This window comes from Xyrauchen texanus, chromosome 2, assembly GCF_025860055.1.
Source record: "Xyrauchen texanus isolate HMW12.3.18 chromosome 2, RBS_HiC_50CHRs, whole genome shotgun sequence".
Lineage (NCBI taxonomy): Eukaryota > Metazoa > Chordata > Actinopteri > Cypriniformes > Catostomidae > Xyrauchen > Xyrauchen texanus.
In genome coordinates, this window is record NC_068277.1 from 17,826,628 (window position 1) to 17,850,863 (window position 24,236).

At 44.2% G+C, this 24,236-nt stretch overlaps 2 protein-coding genes across 4 annotated transcripts in view; one reads left to right on the plus strand and one right to left on the minus strand.

Moving 5' to 3' along the window:
* LOC127656479 (uncharacterized) overlaps positions 1 to 24,236 on the plus strand; it is a 324,970-nt gene that overhangs the window by 275,198 nt on the left and 25,536 nt on the right. The gene's annotated exons all lie outside the window — the stretch shown is intronic.
* On the minus strand, positions 21,724 to 22,839 carry sstr1b (somatostatin receptor 1b). The gene has a single exon (XM_052145024.1). It carries the CDS (start codon positions 22,837 to 22,839, stop codon positions 21,724 to 21,726), a length of 1,116 nt encoding a protein of 371 aa, XP_052000984.1.

Sequence of the window (24,236 nt, forward strand, 5' to 3'; positions counted from 1 at the left end):
GATGAATCTCCCATGACAGGACAATCTGTCACTTCTTCACCTGTGTGACTAACTGAGCACCAGTGGGCAGGGCCAAGGGTGCAATGATGGAAAAATAGACATTGATGTCTTGCTGAAGAGGCAGTCATATGCCAAATGAGAAATTTTTGCAGCTTGGTTTTAATAAACACACTTTTTTAAGGAGGAAGTCTTCAGTTCTGAAATGTATTGTATATTATATTACAATGAACTCTGATTCATCATGCCATGACCCTGTTAAACAAAAACAAAGATGTTTAAGATCCATGTGAATGCTCTTTACATCATTAAGATGCCTGTAAAATATTCATCATGGTAAAATTATTTTCCATCTTTTAGATCCAGTTGCTCGTACAACTTGTGGTTGTACGAGCAACTCTCTCTCTCTTAATAGTGGAGAGAGAGTCTTGGAAATGGAGAAAAAAAGTCAAGTGATATAAAAACAAAATGACACCCACACACACACTCCCACAGGCATTATTTATGGATGCGTCAGGGACATGTCTAATACAAAGATACCCAGTTCTTAAGTTTCCATTTTTAATGAGTGGTGAGTCCAGCACTGGAATTTGTTATTTTGAATGTTATGATGAGTGCTTGTTGTGGATGTTATCAGTGGCATTGAGTGACAGCGGCAAGGTTCTTTCATGCACACAGATGCGCACCTAAGATCCCCACTTTGTTGTTTCTGTAGCTATCAGAAATCAAAATGATAGCAAATTGAATACATCCATATTTGAACAGAATGCAATCTTGTTTTATTAAAATAAAAAGTTATATTAGGGTGTACACAGATTTGAACCCCGATCCACTTGTACTTGTGGCAAAAAAATTACAGATTGACTAATCTGCCATGCTTTCAAATGTCTGCTTGGATTTTACACATGCTGCCCTTTTTTGTAACCTTGCAAACCTGTATGTGTCTGTGCGTATCCTCTGCGCATGTGCCTTGAATTGACTATTCTAAAGAGTTTCACAAAGCAGTCATACTGCGCATCCATCCATTGCATCCATATAGGCTAGTGGTCGACCATGTACAAGCTAAAATGGCACGCAAAATGCATTAAGCATACCCTAGCTTTAAATCTGACTTAATCTGTTTTTATGTCTACATGCTGCTCTGCTCTTGTTTTCTCCTGGCGTCTGTATGTCTTTTGGTCTGTCTGCCTGTCTGACTTTCTATCTAACATGTCATTGACCTTAGACCTTGATGAGCACTTTTCATAATGTAAAAATCAATAAGTATAGACAAGAATAGAATAGATTTGAAGCCTAATTGGCATGAAGCTGGTCCGGTGGGATATGTAGGAATGCAACATGAGATGCATGTGTATATGAACATACATTGCCTGGCCAAAAAAGTTGCCATTTGGATTTAAATAAGCAGATACTTAGCCTATGACTGGATCTTTATGGCAGTGATTCATACAATATGTTTCAGTTGGCAACAATTCGTTTAACCCTAACTGTTGCAGTGTGTAGCTTGTCAGTTCTTAAACAACCATGTCTGAATACATATCCCGTGATCATGGAAAAGATGTTACTGTGTTTCAGAATGGGCAAATTATTGTCCTGCATTAAGCAAAAAATCAAATAAGGAGATTCTGGATTTACTGGAATTGGTTTAAAAACTGTTCAACACATTATTAAAACCTGGAAGGATAGTGGTGAACCGTAAGCTTCGTGGAAGAAATGTGGTCGTAAAAAATCTTGAATGATCGTGATCAGAGAACACTAAAAACGCTTGGTGAATTTACAACGTTAAAAATCGACAGTAGAACTCACGGCTGTAACGTTGGATACTTGGAGTGGAAGAGAGGAGACATAGGAGTAGATATTTTAAATCTTTTAAATGACAATCGCTGGATTGGAACAAACACTGGAGTGGAACAAATGCTGGAGAGGAACAAACACTAAGGCCCCGTCCCAATACCTCCCCTTACCCTAGATTTCTGCCCTAACCCTTGTTTTTGCGCGTTCTCGTGTAGGGGTAGGGTGTCCCAATACTCTAAAGAGCAAGGGGGAGTGATATTCTCCCCTTAAAATCAACCCTCAAAACATAGTGTGGTCCGATGCAGGCTTAAAACGAAGTGGAAGATGAAATTACCCAGGATACCTTGCGAACTCAGCGAGCCGGCCAAATTTTTCAACTAAGATGGCGGACACCGCTGGAAAGGAGCAACTGAATTGTAAGTATATTTTCAGCAAAATAAGCATGTTAAAAATTCGAAATATGTTGGAATATGTTAGTTTGATGAACATCCAATGGACTGTTGAGTTTTGAACACTAATGTTAGAAAATATTTCACGAAGCTATCTGACGATGTTCATATGAAATCTGCCGAGTGCTTCAAAAGAGTCTGCCAATCAAATATGCATCTGATCTGGGTAGTTAATCTAATTTTATTTTCGATTTTGGCTTCTAAGGATTATAAAAAGAAGATATGTGAGGTAAAATTATTAAAAACTAGCCGCGCATCATCTGTCCCTTCACAGCGCGCTGTCATTTCTCTCTAAACCCAAACTTGACATCAGAATCAGCAATGAGCACAATCGGTGATTGTTGTAAAGTGCAGTGTCTGCTGTTTCTAAATTGCGGGACGTTGTTGGTGGTATGTTGTTACTGAATGAAAATAGTAGTAGTAGACACGTCGACGTTGTGCGTGACGTAGTGAGGTTTGCCGCGCTAATTTGCATATAGTGGTGTCCCATTTCATAGGGAAAGATCTTCAACTCCACTTCCCTCGTTGAGGGGACTTTACTTTCGAGGGCACTCAAAACCAAGTGGAAGTTTTAAGGGGGGAGAAATGGGACAGGGCCTAAAGCTTAACTTTATAACTTAACACTACATAATATGTCAAGGACTGACAATGGATGAGCAAAACAGGAGATTATTTATACAAACAAGGGAAAATTATGGAATGGAGGACAGGTGAGGATGATAGGGAATAGACGGAAGTGATGAGGGCTGTGAATTCTGAGAAATGTAGTCCGGGGGAAAACTTCACAATTAGAGTCCTTGGAAATCATGAGGGAGACAGACTGTGGCAATGGCTATGTTTAATAGTGAAAGTAAGAACATTTCCACGTGCAAAATATGAAGAGAAATGTAAGCGCAGTGTAGTTCTAGCAGGAAGACTAGCAGCTGTACATCATTGCACCATTAGCTAGGGAACTCCTAGCTAATCAAACATAAGCCAATGCTTTACAAGTCTGCTCACAATCTATCACATTGCTGTTTCAGTGTGCTAACACGGCAACTTCCACCACCCCACCACCACCATTTGAGTCACGTCCTGCACGGGGGGTAGGGTCCTCGACCCTGCCTCCTATCTCCGGCAGGATATGACAGTTCAGAGTACAACTTCTTCGGACCACCAGACGGGGCTTACGGCAAAGAGAGACATCACATCTCTGTTTTATATTCATCAAATAAATGGCATCTTAAATTTCACTCCCCTCTGCGAGTCTTCCTGATAGAACTTACAGGATTGGGACTTAATAGCACTGTGGCCACAAGAAAGCCACTTGTTAGTGAGGTTAACCAGAAAAAAAACAATTCAATTTGCTAAGGAGCATAAAGATTGGACTGTGGAGCAATGGAGCATGTGGTCATTCATGCATTTGTGTTCTCTCGTTTGGATTACTGTAACGCTACCTTATGTGGCCTGCCAAAGAAAGACCTCAACATGCTACAGATGCTTCAAAACAGTACCACAAGAGTTCTCACTAGAATTAAAAAATCCTCACATGTGACTCCAATTCTGACATGGTAAATGGTCTGCACTTATATAGTGCTTTTTTAACCATGTTCCCTGAGCTAGACTTTGTACCATGGGTGATTGAGCTTTCTCAGTGTTCTGTATGGTATGCATACTTGGAATTATCTGCCTCCCCATCTTCACAATTTAGACTCTGTGGAGGTCTTCAAGAAGGATTTAAAAACCCATCTCTTCATACAGGTTCCCCTACCACATAATGTTTTTTTTTTACTTAGCCTATTTTAATATGCTTTGAGATTGCTTTGCAATTTAAAGCGCTATATAAATGTAATGTATTATTTTTATTATTATGTGGTCTGATGAGTCCAGATTTACCCTATCCCAAGCGATGCACTCTGGAGGCAGTGTTATGATCTGGGGTTGCTTCAATTGGTCAGGTCTAGGCTCAGCAACGTTATGCAGTGATAAAATTAAGTCAGATGACTGCCAGAAGGTACTGAATGACGAGGTTATCCCATCAAAGGATTTTTTCTTCTTTGACAGCACGGGCATATTCCAGGACGGCAATGCCAAGATTCATTGTGCTCAAATTGTGAAAGAGTGGTTCAGGAAGCATGATAAATCATTTTCACACATTAATTGCCATAGAGCCTTGACATTAACCCCATTGAAAGTCTTAGGGATGTGCTGGAGAAGAGTTTACGGAGTGTTTCAACTCTCCTGTCATCAATACAAGATCTCAGATGGAAATAAATGTTGTGAAGTTGTATAAAGCTGTCGATACAATGCCGCAATGAAGGTAATCAAAGCTAAAGGCGGTCCAACTAATTATTAGTCAGGCAGTGTAATACATTCATGTTTTATATACATCATAAACAATAAATATGTTTTTAACATTCTTAATTCTAAATGCAATACTTTCTCTCCTATGATGCACAATCATGGGGATTTGAGTTGCCTTGTATAACTTAATGTGAAATAATTCTATGAATCATTCTGTAATGTCTGGGACCCAAGGGATCCCCCATTTTCTCTTAGCCTTAATTTAACAATCTATATTTAATACTTTGTCAGTTAAATGATCACATGCTAGTTGAAGCGCTTTATGAATGTTTGTATCTGATTTATAAGGCATTTATTACTCATTTACATCACTTGATTCTTCAAGTGATGTAAATGTATAATCTAATATTTTCTGTGCAAAATGTTTTTTCTATTCCTTTCTAAACAATCACATAAATGGAAATAAGGTGAATCCTATGGACATTTTGTCTGCTATAGCATTGTCTATTTTTGAATTGTATTCTCAATTACAGTTTTCTTTAAATGTATTATTTATATCTTTATGAATAAGGAAGGAGACAAAAAACAATATCACTCTAAAATATGAATAATATAAAATATTTTTCAAACCCAAGGTGGTTTTCTTTAGACATAATTTGGGATTGTTTGACAGCTCCTGCTTAATTCCTTTTTATATATTTCCTTTAATAAGTCATAAAAGAACTGTTACTCTTATTACCAATATTTAGAAGTTTATTGCCGTTTTTAAACTCTAAAACTGATAACCTGCCATTGTTACCTTAAGGATCTAACCAGATGATTGAGCTAACCCTTTAAAATTAGTTTTGGTGGCATAACCGAATGTATTCAGGTTAATTCAGTGACGTAAAAAATTTTTTGGGATTGGAATAAAACCAGTTCATTTAGATGTTACCACATGAAGCACAATTTAGGATCTATCTTTGTACAATCTGTCAGTTATTTATCACAACACACATTCGTAGTAGTAAACCAAGCATCCACTAGTTTTAGGGGTTTCTTTGGGTGTCTTTTGGGTCATTTCACACATTTCAGCCCTAGCTATGGAATTTGGAGCTGGGGCATTTCCTGTCATTTATTTTTTTCTTATTTTGGAAGTCACCAAATTAGATTTATTTGATAAAATTAATAGTTTGAGACAAATGTTAATTCAGCAATGAATACACAGTGAGAAGTAAATGTAAACTATGGAATTGTGTTCTAAACCAATCATGAGGAATGAGGTGAAATCATTTGATTATCTATGAATTTTTACTATTGGAATGTAGCAGTTTAGTGGTGTGATATACTGAGTGGTGAGCAACGTCCATATGAAGCCTTCTTTAATCGATGTCACCTGACTAAACTATATTACTTAGGAAAGAATGTTTAGATCACATCATCCTTCCAATTTGCAAATCCAAGCTTTAATGGAGATACATTATCACTGTGTCTCCTAATTGACTCCACTTAGGTTGAAAATGAGGAATCAGTAAAAAACAATTCTTCCCTCTGTCTATTTATGGCAGGTATTTGGATCCACTTGCATGGTGGGGGTCCACAGTTTGTCTCAATAATTCCTGCAAAATGAGTCTCTGGAAAATTCACTGGAATGCAATGGTGGGTTATTAGAACTTTAGGTGAATCCAGATGTGGCAGAGTCATAAAATCATCATTTCGTTAAACGCTTTTCTCCTTCAGCACTGACTCAGTGCTCTGACCTCAGTTCCCATTGCCAAGAAAACACTTTAAATGATAGCTCCAACCATCCTAACATTTACAATGTGCTGGAAAATTTATGGAAACTACCCTTTAATCTTCCTATCCTGTTTAGAGTACAGGAGGGCCAAACAAAGTGGCTGTCAGGAATTGAGGTTGTTGCCCTCATGTGTTTGTGCCATTTTATTATGTTGGCTTGTCTGTCTGCTTTGTCAAGCCAACAACAAAGTTTGTCTTGACAAATGTTACATATCTACTTTGTAGCCATCAGTAATGGGTGCGGGGGGCGTGGGGGTGGGGGGGTGGTTGTTGTACTTGCCTGAAGCATTTGCATGCCCACATACCTCAAAATGATAAGGACATGCATGACTTCTCTGTTTTTGATGGTGTCTGTGGCAGGGCAGAGGGTGGGGCCGGGTTGTGATTATACACACCCAGTCCCTTATCAGGCTAATTAAGCCTCCGCAAGATGACAGGGGGTTTATGGAAGTGTTATGTTGACGGCATTGACTATTGAAGACATGTCAGTGCAATTGAATGAGTCCTCTGATTCCTCTGCTGGCCCCTGGGGTTGTGCACATTTTCACTTCATGGTCAGTGAACAACAGCAGACTGAAGGATCTGCCTTCACATTTAAACAGAAACAATCTGGCCTCACATTTAAACAATATTATAATAATAAAGACAGAAGAAGATTAGTGTGGACATAATTAAAATTACTACCTCAGCTGTGGCATCATGGAGCAATTATTGTTGTTGAGTCATTAAAACTGAAGCTAAATACAATTCCACTGCAAGCACTAATCCTGCACTGAACATGAAAGATGGGTAAATAGCAAATTCATATTTTCAATAACAGTTCTCATTTTTAAAATGGTTGTCTGGGAAACAATATTTTATTTTCTATTTCTAGTAGTTATGTATTCTCTTGTATTTTCTTATTAATTTATATTTATTCTGTTTGTTCATAATTCAATTCTTATCTCGACCTTGGGTTTCTCACCATAGCCTGACTCTCTGAGTAGCCTATTGGAGAAGGTAGATCAGCACTCTCTATTCTACTCAATTCTAATTTATGAATGGATAAAGCACATTTGAAAAAGTTGTAAAATAGCAACACACTTACACATGTAACCACATGCACATACAGCCTGATCTCATGAAAATGATGTGACCGTGGCAACATTTTAGCAAATTATACATTAATAACGTGGTTCATTATGTAAGTGCAACACTCTGTCGGTTAAGGTACTGTACAACTAATGGAATAAGCTTGTAAATGTAGCTGGTTATGTAATGCAAACCTTAAAATGTATTGTGTGGCAGGGCGGAGGGTGGGATTGGGTCGTGATTCTGCACACCCAGCCCCTAATTAGGCTAATCAATCCTCCGAGAGGGCAAACGGCCGACCGGAGACGGCAGTGCGACAGAGAGAGAGAGTTAAGGGCAGCTGCCCGACCCTGTGTGTGTGTTTGTTTTTTGGTTAAGTTTATAATTAAAATAGTATTTATATTGTCAAGCCGGTTCTCGTCTCCTCCTTTCCACTGAATTTTGTTACATATTGCCTTTCTAATCATCAGCCGTTTTACTTGTGATTTGTGTGAAAGTGAATAAAAGATGTTGTTGTAGCGCCTCTACTGTTTGTTTTAGCATGAAACTGCCACAATACATAGAACACGCCACATAAAACTAATTTTGCTAAATGTATTTATGGAGTAAGTTGATTCCATCAGTCCAGTAAAATTTCTTTATTAATGCACCAAGTTGTTACATGGCTTGACAACAGCAATGAGTCTGTATTAATACTGAAGTATAATTCAGCCTGATCACATTATTATACTATTTGTACATTCATATTTGTCACATTTAAATGTACATTTTTGTATATTTGGTGCACAGTTTTAAAAGCATCAATAACGTAACCATTTGTATGTATTTACAGCTTTAAAAACATAAAATATTTACAAATTCATACTTCGATTATAAATATATTTATATAATTTATTTATGATTGTGGCGATGTGGGCATGGCCGAACGACGTCTGTGGAGAGCGAGGCCAGGACAGGAAGCGCGATAAGGAATGACACCTGTGGGAAATCACCTCTAACAGCTGTTTTGTTTTGCAGTGAGAGCTGGAGGGGGATAAAAGGGCAGTCCAAACTGCCAGAGGGGAAAGAGAGAGATGCACGCAGCAGTGTTACTTTGATATGTTGTGCTGAAAAGCAAACTTGAGTGTTAGACTGAAAAGTACAGAATAAAGAATTATGTGGACTGTTCACCAGACCCCCGTTGTTCTAAATATATATAGATTTTTACTTTTTTATAGATATTTTAGTTCCCTTAACCCTACCCCTATAACCACCATTCAGCATTATAAAAAAACATAACAGGCAGATTAATGTATAATAATCCCCCCCTACCACTAAACCTAACCATGCTCATTTATTCAGAAAATTACAAAATTCAGGACGAAAGTAGTCCAAAGGATGATGCGCTGCATCCAGTGTGCTCCCTGATGGCATTCAATAGCTTTGTGTGAGGTAGAAAGTGGAATTTATGTATTTAAGTTTTTAATCACAGAAAATCTTTTCCTGATCCTCTCTGTGAATGTCATATCTCATAAAAAAAAATACATCATGAAACGTGGCAAGACAAAATCCGTATATATTGTCTATACTTTTAATCAACCACCTAAAATCAATAGTTCCCCTTCTGTCGCTCTCTCCACGTTGTGTCGGAGAAGCGACACTAGGGGTCTCTCTTGAGCGCCGATATTCACCTCTGATCTATTGAAAAGGGCCAATGGGAGTTGGCAGTCAGTATTTGCATACCCCGCCCCCGGACATACGGGTATTTAAGCGGGGCAAATACGGGAGTTAATTCAGAAAATTTCTTCGGAGCCGATGGTCTGTCTGCAGTTGCTGCGAGTTTACACACCACTATAAAACGTTCCTGTTTCCTCTGACGATCTGCATGCTGTTGGATCTTGACGGCGCACAACAGCGGCTTTCTCCTTCACTTTGCACGGCGTGCATTGTTGCCCCTGAGCGCTTCGACAGCGCAGACACACATACACACTGTGTATATTAAGAGTTATTTTCCTTAAAAGAGTAAATTTCTCTAAAAGAGCAAACACAGCGGCGTAGAACGTTCTTTTCAGGACGCGTCTTTCTGAAGATGCCTTTCCGCCCCTGTGTTGTTTTTGGAGGCGGTGATTTCTCCCCACCTCTGACGGTCATAAAAACCGCCTGGCGTACCTGGGTTGCGAAACACGCAGGCAGCGTTTTTTATGAATGGTCTATGTTTTCAGTATGAAAACATAGCCATGACAGCATTGCGGTCGTAGGCTTTCTCTTGTAGTGAGAGAGAGCCGCTTCAGCCGCCCCCCGCACCTCGCCTCCTTCCCACGGGAACCCCCTTGAAACCCCCGCCTCCCCGGGACGCTTGCTGTTTTCCGTCCGGGCTCGGGATGAGCATGCTCTCCAATGGGTTATGTTTTCAGCCTGAGAACATAGCTGCAGCAGCGTTGCGATCTCTGCTTTCTTGTGAGGAAGAAAGCCACTTCAGCCACCCTCTGCTCCTCGCCTCCTTCCTACGGGATTGACGCAGGCGCCGCGAGCGATGAAGATGATCCCGGGAAAATGGCGGGCTGCGTTTCGCCGGGTAAAAACCGCTCGAAACCCCCCGCCCCCCCTGCACGCTTGCTTGCTCCCCTCACGAGCTCAGGATAAGCGCGGTCCGCCTAACGGCCGGCCGCCCGGTCCCTGGAGCTCCCAGACATTGGATGACGACATCACCGCTGCATCGGAGAGCGTCACAGCGGCATCGGATGCGGATAACTCGCCTGGGCCGCCACCTACGGGTCTGCTTGCCCAGTCTGAGCCTGACGCATGGAGATCTGCTATGCTTCCCCGGGCTTGATGATTCACGGGCTGGTGCGCCGCCCACAGCCGCGCCCCCCCGTTCCTTCCCGGACGTGCACAACGAGCTGAGCGAGCCAAGCTTCCTCGCTCCTCCGCTCTCACTACCCTCGGCGGTAGAACAGTCCCAGACCGCTCCCCCCTGCATGCCATGGCCCCTCCCTGCAAGTCCACCGGGCCAAGGCACTTCAGGATTTGCACTTGGGTAGTCCTGTTCTTGACGTGCTGCAGGAACTGCACTCGGACAGGCAATGTCCACCCTCGTGGTCCAGAAACAAATGGACTGGATCTGGTCGTAGTACAGGAGGTAGACAAAGCACGCTTTCTCAAAACTCTCCAGTCTCCCAGCTCCATTCGGCGACACCACCTGACGACTCCACCCAGCAGTCCTCAGTGGTGAAGAAACAGACGGAGGCCAGGTCACACGCCCTGCCCTCGCCACAGAACCTGCACGCCAGGGGCCATGCCCTGTCTGCTCGCCGAGGGCGTCCTCCTGCGGCTTTCAAGGAAGAAAGGAAGTGGTGCTCCGCCTCAAGGAATGAGAGCGGGCCTAGCTCTCAGCCCCGCGTTGAGCTCCCCGCAGAAAGAGGAGTGAGAGTTCTCAGCCCCGCGTGAGAGTTCTCACGGCAATCTGCTTTCAGATTACGACAGTCCCGGTACACCGGACGCGGCGATCCCACCTTCTGCCTGCCCACGACTGTCCCCCGGCCGGCCGGTTCAGACGAGTCCAGAGGACGCCAGCATCAGACCTCCTCCTCAGTCACGAACCCGCCCCCTGCCGGGTGCGCGGAGCAAGGTAAGTACTTTGAGTCTATTCTCAGCACCTCAGCCTCAGGCCGCAACGAAGCCGCCCGACGCTGCATTACCTGTTCCGCCCCGCTGCGAGGCCCCGCTGGGTACGTCCAAAATACTCGTCCCTTTGGTGCCCCTAGCATAGAGCTGGGAAGTGTGGCTTTCGCTTCCCAACGCATCACGCTGGCTGCACCGGACCATTCGACTCGGTTACGCAATTCAGTTTGCCCGGCTCCCGCCCCCCTTCAGGGGCGTCCGCGGAAATCACAACCCTCTTAGCCAAGGGCGCGGTAGAGCCCGTCCCTCCAACCGAAATGAGGAAGGGTTTCTACAGCCCTTACTTCATTGTACCCAAGAAAGGCGGCGGCTTACGACCAATCCTGGACTTGCGAGTTTTCAATCGGGCCTTGTTAAAACTCCCGTTCAAAATGCTCACGCAGAGAAATATTCTGGCTGGCGTTCAGCATCTAGATTGGTTCGCAGCGGTAGACCTGAAGGACGCGTACTTCCACGTCTCAATTCTGCCATGACACCGACCCTTCTTACGGTTCACGTTCGACGGCCAGGGGTTCCAGTACAAAGTCCCTGTCCCCTCGCGTCTTTACGAAAGTCGCAGAGGCGGCCCTTGCCCCGCTACGAGTAGCCGGCATCCGCATTTCTCAACTACCTCGACGACTGGCTCATCCTAGCACACTCTCGAGAGTTACTATGCACACACAGAGACCAGGTGCTCCGGCACCTCAGCCGCTTGGGGCTTCAGGTCAACTGGGAAAAGAGCAAGCTCACTCCGGTTCAGAGCATCTCTTTTCTCGGGTTGGAGTTAGACTCAGTCTCAATGACAGCATCACGAGCGAGCGTGCTCAGTCGGTACTGGACTGCCTCGCTTCCTTCAAGCCAGGCACAGTGGTCCCTCTAAAACATTTCCAGAGGCTCCTGGGGCATATGGCGTCCTCCGCGGCGGTCGCGCCGCTGGGGTTGATGCATGTGAGACCACTCCAGCACTGGCTCCAGACTCGAGTCCCGAGACAAGCATGGCACCACGGCACGCATCGGGTAAGGATCACCACCGCCTGCCTCAAAACACTCCGACCCTGGACAGACCTCTGCTTTCTACGGGCAGGAGTGCCCCTGCAGCAGGTGTCCCGACGCGTCCTGGTCACAACCGACGCCTCCCGGTCCGGGTGGGGTGCAGCGGGCACGCAGCAGCGGGCCGTTGGAAAGGGGCCCCGCTGCGTTGGCACATCAATTGCCTGGAGTTGTTGACCGTCCTTCTTTCTCTCAGGAAGTTCCTCCCGTTAGTTCGGGACAAACATGTCCTCGTGAGATCGGACAGCACCACAGTGGGGGCGTACATAAATCGCCAAGGCGGCGTACGCTCCCACCACATGTCACAACTCGCCCGCCGTCTCCTCCTATGGAGCCAGCAGCGACTCAAGTCGCTGTGCGCCACTCACATCCCCGGCAAGCTCAACGTCGGTAGCGGACGCGCTATCACGACAACGCCTGCCCGGCGGGGAGTGGAGGCTTCACCCCCAGTCGGTCCAGCTGATTTGGGAACGGTTCGGCAAGGCCCAGGTAGACCTGTTTGCCTCCCAGGAAACCTCCCACTGCCCGCTCTGGTACGCCCTAACAGAGGCTCCCATCGGGACAGATGCGCTGGCACACAGCTGGCCCTCGGGGCTGCGCAAGTACACATTTCCCCAGTGAGCCTTCTTGCACCGGTGCTGTGCAAGGTCAGGGAGGACGAGGAGCAAGTCACGTTAGTGGCCCCCTACTGGCCCACTCGGACTTGGTTCTCGGAACTCAGGCTTCTCGCGACAGCTCCTCCCTGGCGAATTCCCCTGAGAAAGGACCTCCTCTCTCAGGGACGGGGCACGCTCTGGCACCCGCGCCCAGACCTCTGGAACCTCCACGTCTGGTCCCTGGACGGGACGCGGAAGAGCTAGCCAGCTTACCGGCGACCGTTGTGAATACAATCAACCAAGCCAGAGCCCCGTCTACCAGGCACCTTCACGCCCTAAAGTGCCGCTTGTTCGCAGATTGGTGTTCTTCCTGAACTGAAGACCCGCAGAGATGCGCTATCAAGTCAGTGCTCCTGTTCCTACAGGAGAGGCTGGACAGGAGGCTGTCCCCGTCCACCCTCAAGGTGTATGTTGCCGCCATTGCCGCCCACCATGATCCTGTAGACGGCAAGTCTTTGGGCAAGCACGACCTGATCCTCAGGTTCCTGAGAGGCGCCCGGAGGTTGAATCCCTCCCGGCCAGGCCTAGTTCCCTCCTGGGATCTCTCGGTAGTCTTGGCAGGACTCTAGTAAGACCCCCTTCCCTATATGCGTGTAAGGGCCCCGGCCGTGATTGCTCTATGCGAGAAACATAGAGAGAAAAGAGGCCCAGCCAGGCTGGCCCGTTCCCATGTTGGCAAACATCGCCTTGTTCCCCTCCCAGGGTAACTAGAAGGATTCCGATGTTCTTATGGGGCATTGTGGAAGGGTACATGCAGCCAGGTACAGACGATGCGCGGCACTGGATGAAATCCCTGCCCGCCTCTGTATCGGCGGTTCACGTACACGGTTCAGCACATGGCAAGATTGGAATGGGTCCCCTAGTGTCGCTTCTCCAACACAACGTGGAGAGAGCGACAGAAGGGGAACGTTTGGTTACGTATGTATTCTCCGTTCCCCGAGGGAGGGAACGACACGTTGTGTCTTTCCTCCGCCATGTTGCTGAACCGAGCCACTGTTGTGGCCGGACCATTTCCGGCTCCTCAGAAAAATCCTGAATGAACTCCCGTATTTGCCCCGCTTAAATACCCATATGTCCGGGGGCGGGGTATGCAAATACTGACTGCCAACTCCCATTGGCCCTTTTCAATAGATCAGAGGTGAATATCGGTGCTCAAGAGAGACCCCTAGTGTCGCTTCTCCGACACAACGTGTCGTTCCCTCCCTCGGGGAACAGAGGTTACATACGTAACCAAACGTTTTATTTATTTCCATAATTTTTTATTCAATATTCGCAGTGCTTCATGGGATTTTTTCATTCCCTCATAAAAGACGATTTTCAAATAGTTTTTGCTTCAAATTTTGTAATGTTGTTATTGACCTCGAGCTGCGGTTGGTTTGGTTCGGTTCATTGCTTACAACTCTTTTAAGAAGGATTTTATGAAAAGTCAATGGCGAAAAGGAAAAATACTTCCAGAACCCAGGTGGCAGAAAAAGTGGGTGGGCACGGTGGCACTCTATGAGCATTGAACATCACTGCAGTATAACCTGTGTAGTAACTCCTTTTGAGTCTGCAATTTTTTAATTATCATCAGTCCTTGAGTAGACGGTTATGAGTGTTATGGGCACATACTGCGGATGGAGACGGAGAGATTGTTGAATAAAAAGCTTGAATTTTGGTCTATTCATCACACTTAGCTATTTGAAGATCAAATACAATTTATTACTTTTATGATTGTTTTATTGTGCTTTTGTGGTTTATTTAAGGCACAGCATATTCTGAAAACTTTTTTTGTGTCCCAAGGCTAACAAAATTTATATTAAATTATTAATAAATTATGAAATGATTACAGAATTTTTATTTATTTAAACATTTAAAGTTTAGTCTTGCTTAAAGTGATGTAATCTTTTGAAACAAACCATCAAAGTAATGTTTAATGCAAAATTAAAACATAAAACATAAAGACAAAACACAAATGCACACACTGCAGCTGTGTGTGGGTCTCCCCCGAACTGCCACATCTGGCTGCCTTTATCCATCTCCTCAGCTGATTAGCCCGATTAGCTCCTCCTCGTCACACTCCTACCTCCTGCATGAACCCCCTGCACCCACCTTTATGATGGTGGGGGCGGATTGCCCTTCTGGCTGCACCTTTTTCCCTGCCTCGGCACCTTGGGGAGGGGATCAAGCATGGTTGGACTGGTAATCTGGCATACCGGTCATTTTCCTGGTGTGCCGACGCACTTTGGAGCCGACAATGGGCGGAATGGCCATAGTTAAAACCGAGCAGGCCAGTGGGTCGGCTGCGAAACATGCCGAATGTGCTGCGATAAGCAAAAATGAGGCGTCGCGTTATGCATAACAGACCACAAAATGGCACCACAATATGCAGAAAAAGACATCGGCTGATTAGCCCGATTGCTCCTCCTCATCACAAATACATATGACTTTGTATCATATCAGTTTTCATAATTAGTCATAATTATTATTATAGTGTAAATAAATTTGTCACGATTAGTGGTAAGTTGTGCATGGATTGCTGAGAATAGCATGATCCTCCATTTGCTGTGAGTCTCCACGGTGTCACGCACATCAAGCCACATGATAAGATGCACGGAATGACTACCTCAGAAATGGAGGTAACTGAGGCTTGTCCTCCATCACCAGGATTGAGGAGAGAAACAGCGCCACCATGAGGACCTAGTAAGCAGTGCAATTTGGGCATGCCAAATTGGGGAGAAAAGGGGATAAATAACAAAACAACATTTAATTATTTTGCTGTTACAATGATACATCAATACTAAGATTTTAATGTTAGAGCTAACATTAAAAATAGAATAATTTAAAATCAAAAACATTTTTTTATTTGAATTGGCTAATTTAAAATATAGTATCTCACAGACTAAATTCTAACAACTGCTGTCATTTAGGAGTCTGCACATAGAGGGTATTGGTGATCTCCTGTATCTCTCAGTCAATCAATTTATTTGAATTCCTTGTCTGGCGACCTGTGAGCTCCTCCCTGAAGGGCAGTAGCTAGTCACTGAAGTTGAACTTAAAATCTTTCTTGAAATGCCAAGACACAGTTGAGTGAATCTCTCTACAAGAGTGAACAATCCAAGGGTGCAAAGAGCCTCTGTGTACCCTGAATACCTCTGACCAAGAATGATTTTACAAACCTGTTTCTGCACACCTTACAGTCTTTTGGCCTGGTCTGCAGTCAAAGAACTGTGCAATACAGGGATTGTGTACTCCAGAACCGGACTGGATTCTTTGGGTTGAGTTTAATTTTATGCTCCTCTACCCAAGTGTCAAGACCTTTCAGGGTCTGTTGGAGGGTGCAAGGTAGTTGGGCATCCACATCTGGGCCAGAGTCATATCCACATATTTCCAGTGACCTATTCCAACCTGGAGAGCACTGTTGATCAGTGCTAGGCAGACTATAGGCCCCAGTACGGTTCCCTGCGCAACTCCACATGTGGGGTATTCCCAGTCAGGGAGATGCCCCTGGTAGCGCACTTTCGGGGTTCTGGCAAACTATTGATGATCTCACAAAAAGGGATACTGATTGCAAATGCAAATTCCTTCAATATTCTTGGGGGAATCATGTCTGTGCCAGGGGATTTGTGGAAATTAATGGAAATAAAGACAATCTGCTATACACATCCCATACTGAAATAGTAGGCAGTGGGAGGGATGGTAAAAAAAGAGGTAAAGCTGAATGTTCAAAAGGCGGACGTGACTGGGACACTTTGAAAACCTTTGTGTTGATTGCATTAGGAATTGTTACAAAGTCCTAGGAATTAATTCCAGGGACATTAACTCGGTCCACCGTTTTCATAGTTTTTCAACTGTTGTGCCAAGCTCTAGAATTCACCTTTTCCATGCCTTCCACGTATAAAAGTGTTTTTAGCCTTATGTATTTCCTTTTGGACCTTGTTTCTGTAGAACTTTTAGTCTCTGGTGGATTAAGTGCTTGATCTTGATTCATGGTTTGTCCAAGGGATAGATTTTTACTGTCTTCATAGGGAAACGTCTATCAATTTTAGGCAGGATAGTATTGTAAAAGGCATTGGCTTTTTCATTGGTGCTGTTTGCTTCATTCACCTCCTGCCATGGATGAGTGGTATTCCACCTGCGAAACTCGCTCAAACCAGGCTCCTTTATAGGTCGTACTACAAGATTAGTGCACTGAAGATGTCTTAATTGTGCTTTAGGGCTCCAAAGTACACAGTTATGTTCACTTGAGCTAACGGGAGGGAGAATCTCCAGTTCCACTTCTGTCACTAACTTAATATTGTGTCGATGTAGTGACACTAGGGGTCTCTCTTGAGAGCCTTGGTTACCTCTTATGTGTGACAACAGAATTTGCATGCCCCCCAGGCATATAGGTATAAAAGGAGGGAAGCATGCATCTGCTCAGACAGGTTTTGAGCTGAGGGGCCATGAGTAAGGTCCCGGCCATTTCAGCGGCTTAGTACGGTGTTGTGGCAAGAGGGACATACCGTCTTTTTACCTCGATTAGGGAACAGAGGTTACAATGTTCCCCTTCTGTCACTCACTCGACGTTGTGTAGATGTAGTGACACCAGGGGTCCCAATCAAAAAATGGCACAACACTGAAAATGTTACGTGGACTTCTGATGCAGGTGCAAGCAAGCTGTTGTGTGCAAAAATAGCAGTTGCATCAGACTGCATGTAACCTTCCCCAAAGCCCCAAGAGACATCATATAGTTCCCCACATCCCTGAGGGAGGGAAGCGACGTAACTAGCATGGGAGCAGACAGTGCCAGCCACAGCCTTTTCTCTCTATGTTTTCTTTCCACGGAGCATTAGATCCGGCTGGGGCCAACTAACGCTATTATACGCATTGGGGAAGGTGTTCTTTTCCGTTCCTATTCTTTCAGGGGGAAAAGACCCTGCGGAGACCACATCCTGCCCAAAATGGGAGGTCAACATGTGGCAATACGACATGTGGGCTCACCAGCTGTGCATGGAAGGGGTGTGGTGGTAGATCCTATCTCGAAGGGGAGGAGCTCTACAAACACGCCGGCCGGGGGCAGAGAGGGCTCTGCACAAGGGAGACCATGGGTCAGCTGAGAGGGAGACCGTACCACAGAAAATACATCACAGTGGGTTACCTGAGTAATCCAGGAAAACAACAGCTCCACCTGGAGATTGTAAAATCTCGCAAAGTTATTTGATGTAGCCCAGCCTGCTACTCTGTAGATGTCTGCTAGAGAGGTGCCATGGGCCAGTGCCCACGAGGATGCCACACTCCTTGTAGAGTGTGCTGGTTTTCCCAAAGCGACGGGCACAACCTGGCACACCATCTGATCCCTGAAGAGGAAGAGGCATGGCCTGGGATAATTCAGCCTCCTGGCAACTCTGAGGAACCAGATGATCAGGTTGTGCACTGCTTCATGGTGAGCTGCTACAGCGGCTACATATACCTTCAAGGTGGAGGGGGACAGCCGCCCCTCCAGCCTCTCCTGCAGGAAGGAAAGCACTGAACCGACTGCGCATATCTAGGGGTCTTCAGCTTAGGAAGAACACCAATTCATGAACAAGCGCCACTTCAGGGCATAAAGCTATCTTGTACAGGGAGCTCTGACCTGAGTGATCGTGTCTTACTCTGCTGGTGCTAGGCCACTTAGGTCTTCCGCATCCCATACAAGGGCCAGATGTGGAGGTTCCAGAGGTCTAGGCGTGGGTGACAGATGGTGCCCCATCCATGAGAAAGAAGGTCTTTCCTAAGGGGAATATGCCAGGGAAGTGCTGTCGCGAGGAGCGTGAGATCTGAGAACCAAGTCTGGGTGGGACAATATGGGGCCTGAGGGTGACTCGTTCCTCGTCCTCCCTGACCTTGCACAGCAGTGGGAGGATTCCCGGGAAGTGAACAGGTCTACCTGTGCTTTGCTGAATCACTCTCCGCTGAGCGTCACCTGCCACGACAGCATGTCTGCTGTAGCGTTGAGGCTACCCGGGATGTGAGTGGCCCACAGCAACCTCAGCCGCTGCTGACACTAAAGTAGGTTATGGCGGGCTTGTTCGGCTGGAGGGACAGGCTCTATCGTAACCAGGGTCGCGATCTCCACATGCTGGGTAGTGACACTCTTGCCCTGCACTGAAGTGAAGGGGACGCCGCTGAACCGGGGTGTGCGCCTGGCAAATTGAATCACATAGCCAAGTCGGATGATCCTGGCCAGCCACCGTGATGGGTTCAAAAGTGCTAGCCAAGCTCCGGCCGAGGGGCGGATAAGAGCAGGGGTGGAGCAGGTGACGCCACATCGATGAGCGTTACTTCGTCCCGAGGTGGCTATGCTGTCGGTAACCTTGAAGCACTTACCTTGCTCTGCGTATCTGGTTTAGGGCAGGTTAGCAACTGAGGAGGATGACCTCTTGGGTCGTCCTCGAGACCCGTCACAACTGGTTGGCCATAGGCATGGTGCAGCCAGGCCCATGAAGGCGGGGGGAACGCATTCACGGGGCCCTGGCTGCAAGTGCTCGGTGTCTGATCGTTGTGATAATGGCGATCGTGAATACCAATTATGTGGGATGGAAACAAAAGATTTACCTCCCGGCCATCCTATGGTCTCGCTCCCAGGGTTGTCCATCTCAGGGGTGCTTTGGAGCCTTCCAGGTCCTTGTGATGGCATGTGAGACGGAGGGTGTCAGATTCCTGCAGGGGGCTCTACGCTGGGGCCGAGATCTGGACTCGCGGCGACCTGGGCAAGCATCGCCGTCAGTTCTGCTTCAGTCTCAGACTGGGCGGGCAGACCCGAAGATGGCAGCCCTGTCAAGTCCACAGCATCCGACATCGCCATCTCACCGATGCAGCGATCAAAGACTCATCCTGCTCGCAGGCCCCGAAAGAGATGTCAAGCTGGCCATGAGGCGGGTTGGTCTCATTTCGGATCTGGGGAATGGGAGGTCCGCAGGGATTTACCCAGCAAAACCGCGCCCACTGAACTCACCAAATCCAAAAGATCTGGAATTTTTGTATCTGCATATCTGCTTCACTTTGCCAGCAAGTTAAGTTCAGATGGATTTAATTACAATTCAAGTTAACACCTATCATCATGCAACTGAAAACATTTTTGTTTCATCTGAAGTGCAATAGCACTTTAATTCAGAACACATAGCAGAGGTCTGACCGGATTCATTCAACTTTTATTTTCTTCACTTTAAAATAACAACAAATTGGACCAACAGCAAAGTTTTTAAAGCAGAATGGAGTAAAATGTAAGCATTGACTTGTAAATACCGTTTGGCTTACAAACATACTGTAACAAAGAAAACAATGATTAAATTATTATTTTTTAATTTAAGAACTTATGGCGTATTAGTGATATTGTGCATTCATGGCGTATTATGTGATAGTGATATTCTGCATTCATAAGTACACTTGTCTGAATTAGAATCCGCAAAGTTATATATTAATAATATTAACATGACATATAATTCATATAAACATTCATCTACTGTACATCAACATTACAATTAACATTATTACATAAAGATCACAAATTTAACAGTATGTGGGGGGTTGATTTGGTATATTTGATATTGATTTGTTCTTAATAAGTTCTTGCTGGGCAATCTTCACCACATAGATTTTGATGAAAATTCAGTACCATTAGTTTTAGGCAAATTGAGAGCTACAGTAACACATCTTGAATGTCATGAAAACAGTTTCTGTGTGATTCTTTAATAGAAAACAAAAAAAGAACAATGAAAATTAAGATACAAAATAAAGAAATAGAAGAGGCAAAAGATTTCTTAGATATTAATTAAGATTCTCAACTCACATTTGATAGAAACATAAACAAACTTTAAAAAAAAGATAAAGATTAACTTACATTGTTTCAAATATAAAACAGGTGGCTCAGCTCTTTATGCATGTAAAGTTTTTGTCTCATATTTCATATTGCATTACAGTTTGGACTCAAACAAGTGAACCGAATAATGTCACTTTGCAATCAGGCTTTTTAAAATCATGGGCAATAAACCAAATCATGTGCATCATTGCAGTGCATCAATTAAAAACAAACAAAATTGTATAAATTTGTCCTACATAAAATTGGTGTATAAATGTATCCACAACTATCGCAAAACAACTCAGGGGCAAAGGGCCTTTATTGTGAAGGGTTCCCAACTCTGGAATATGCTACCATCTGAAATAAAATAAATAACAGACATTAAAGCTTTCGTAATATTGGTTAAGCGCTTGTTTAAAAGAAACCAGAGCAGTACTCATTTTTAATTCTCAATGAATTGTTAGGTCTAATCTTTTATACGATATGTCACCAGGGTTGGGAGCAACCTTACTATTTATTTAGCCATTTATTATAAAAAATGTTTTTTATATAATTTGTTTATATTGCTTGATTTATGTCGTTTTTATTGAAAAAGCCTATCAAGGGACCTGAGATGCAAATTTGTATGTCCCATAATCTCGATTTACAATAGATCTTTTTTAGTTTTTGAGCTAAAGTCATGTTTTTGTACTGTCCCTTTACAAATAAACCAATAAATAAATGAAATAAATCTTTCTTGATTTCTTTCTAAGAGCCCAAAATCCTGACCTTGGTCCAAACTTTTCTGACCCATTGTTTCTATTGTTTAGGAGGCAAATTTAGTGAGTTTGAGACGACACAAGGGTGAATAAATGATGAGAGAATTATCATCTTTTCCTTTTCAATTAGTGTTGTTGGTTTAACCTAATGTATTCAGGTTGATTCAGTGATGTTAAATAATATTTTTGCATTGAATATAACCAGTTTATTTAGATAGGTATTATTATAGACTAGTAAATATGGGCAAAAACCAACAAATGTTTATTTTAAACTAAGGTCTCAAGTTACGATCAGTTGCTGGCATCAGAATAGCCTCCCATTGTGTTTATTTAAAAAATAAAATAATTATGAGCTCTCAGTGTATCCAATCATTTGAAAATTGATACCGTCAACGGTACTTTATGTCTGTCTAAGTGAGGAATTAAACTTTGCACCCCCATTGAAAGCCCTCTCATAGAGTGGTGGTGCGGGATGTGCAGGTTCCATTTCGAAACACCATGTCAGAAGCTAAGCACTCCTTCGGGAAGTCTGGTGGGTCACATGTGGTCTGACGCCTTAGTGCCACGGCGCAGTAGTCCACCTGTTCAGCATCCAGTCCATTCTCCAGCCAGCGGAAGCAGATGATACGCTGGAAGGAACGACGAAAATTGTCTGACACAAATCCATACAAAATGGGGTTGGCGCCGCTGTTAGCATAGCTGAGAATGACAAACAGCTGAGTCACCATGGGGTCCGGTGGCTTGCGGAAAACGCTGATCAACTGAACAATGTAAAATGGCATCCAGCATAGGACAAACACAGCCACCACCAGCAGCACCATGCGTGTTATCTTTTTCTCAGAGCGTCTACGCTGTAGCCAGCCTGCCTTTAGCCCCACCGCTCGCATACGCACTATGATCAGGCAGTAGCACATGCATATGGCCGCTACAGGAAGCAAAAAACCCAGTAGGAAGGTGTAGACCACAAATGCCTCTGACCATGTTGCCTCAGGCCATAAAAAGTTGCAGTCCACCCTGCCGTCCTGAGCTGGGACTGTGTCTGCAAAGATAATAATTGGCAGAATTACAAGCAACGAAAGTCCCCATACACAGACATTGACCACTTTGGCAACCGTCGGGCGGCGGTAGCGAGCTGCTTTGATCGGGTGCACCACAGCAATGTAGCGGTCTACGCTCAGCACGGTCAGGCAGAAGATGCTTGTGAACATGTTAATGCCATCCACACTGAGTACCAAGCGACATATCAATGAGCCAAAGGGCCAGTGATGGACTGCAGCAGAGGTAGCCAGGAATGGGACGCTCAACATGAAGAGTTCATCCGCAATGGCTAGATTGAGAATGTAGATGTTGGTGGCGGTCTTCATCTTGGCGTATCTTAGGATGACATAGATGACCATGGCATTTCCTGTGACACCAACACAACAGACCAGTGCATAGATGGAGGGGATAATGATCTTACTGGCATCCGGCTCGGGTTCATAATAATCATATTCACCAGTAGAGTTGAAGGGCAAACCAGTTGAGAACAGAAAGCTCTCACTGCCATTACATCCAGCAAGTTCTGCCATTTTGAATGGGATCTGATGTTATACCCAAACTGGGCCCCTCTAATTGTGACTGATGTAATTCATATTGTAATTCATATTTTCTCTAAATGTTGTTAGAAGACATACTCAGATGGAATCAAATAATAGCACACCAATGTCTCCAAGGCTTTCTCTTACTGTAAATTTTTAACCTCAAATATCCTTGAATGAAATGGAGAAAAACTCATAAAGCAGGTCCTTGTTATTGATGCAATAGCATCAAGTGATTCTCATCTCCTCATGAGAGCTTCAAAACTCAGACCCTTTTGAAGTAATCAGCTGCAAATTGGAATTCAAAAGCGAAATTGTTGCATCTACAGAATTCGAAGTATGAGCATTCCTCTTAGATAATAAACCTCTGCTTGTCTATGAGAGGGTGCAGTGTTGAAGATCATAGCTCACTGAGCGTGATTTAATTCCTCATTCTTTGCAGTAGGAAAGCATTCAGCTCATTAAAATGAAATTGAATCTGTGAATCAAAGTATTACTCCATTACTTTCTATGTGCTCTTGCCTGAAGAACAGCCTCCCAGTGGAGAATGTGATCTACAGCATGTCATACCATCATCAAAAAGGAGAGATGACTGGAGGTATTATAGATAACTAGAATTTAGTTTTCTTTGTGTTGCTGATATTCCCAAGCTCCAAAAGTCGGAAAGACCTATAAACAGAATTTAAGACCATGTTAGTTAAAACGCAAGACACTGAATGCAAAAATAAGTTATCTACACAAGATATCTGCTATGTACAGTTTGAATATTTATGGTTAGTATAGGAATGGACAGTATGGGAATTCATACAATTTCAGGCAGACTTAGAACAAAATACATTTTGAGTTTACTTGACAGTATATTCAAGACAAAAGGAACAGTCTTAAATCTAAAGAAAATGTGAGTGGTTCTTACTTGTGTAAAAGTCACAGCAACAACATTACGGTGTTGTTGATGTTTTCCAGATTGTAACTATGGGGATGCTATTAGCAGCATCCCCAATCAGATATTTCTACACTTTTCGACACAATTATGTAATGTAAGGAGTGTATTCAGACTGAAAATGAGATTTAAGTAACCATATGATGTTCTTAAAATGAAAGAAGTGTGGAATGTTGGACATTTTATGCACTCAGCGGTCACTGCTTTTTGTACGTAGTGGAAGGGGCGGAGTTATCTGGTCATGATGCTGACCTGACAAAAACATTTTTACTTAATAGTGAATGTGGCAACTTGCAAAACTTCAGTGAAGAAAACACCTTACAAATGTGAGTTTAATGCTGTACCATCACCAGAATAGTCCTACACTTGTGATTGGAATACAAATGGATTTGTATTTGTAGCAATGAAAATAAAAAACAGCTGATATTGAAGAAGATAAAAAGAGGCT

What these genes read in the sequence shown, in the direction of transcription:
- sstr1b (XM_052145024.1), bottom strand. Translation starts at nt 22,839, where the DNA reads ATGGCAGAACTTGCTGGATGTAATGGCAGTGAGAGCTTTCTGTTCTCA.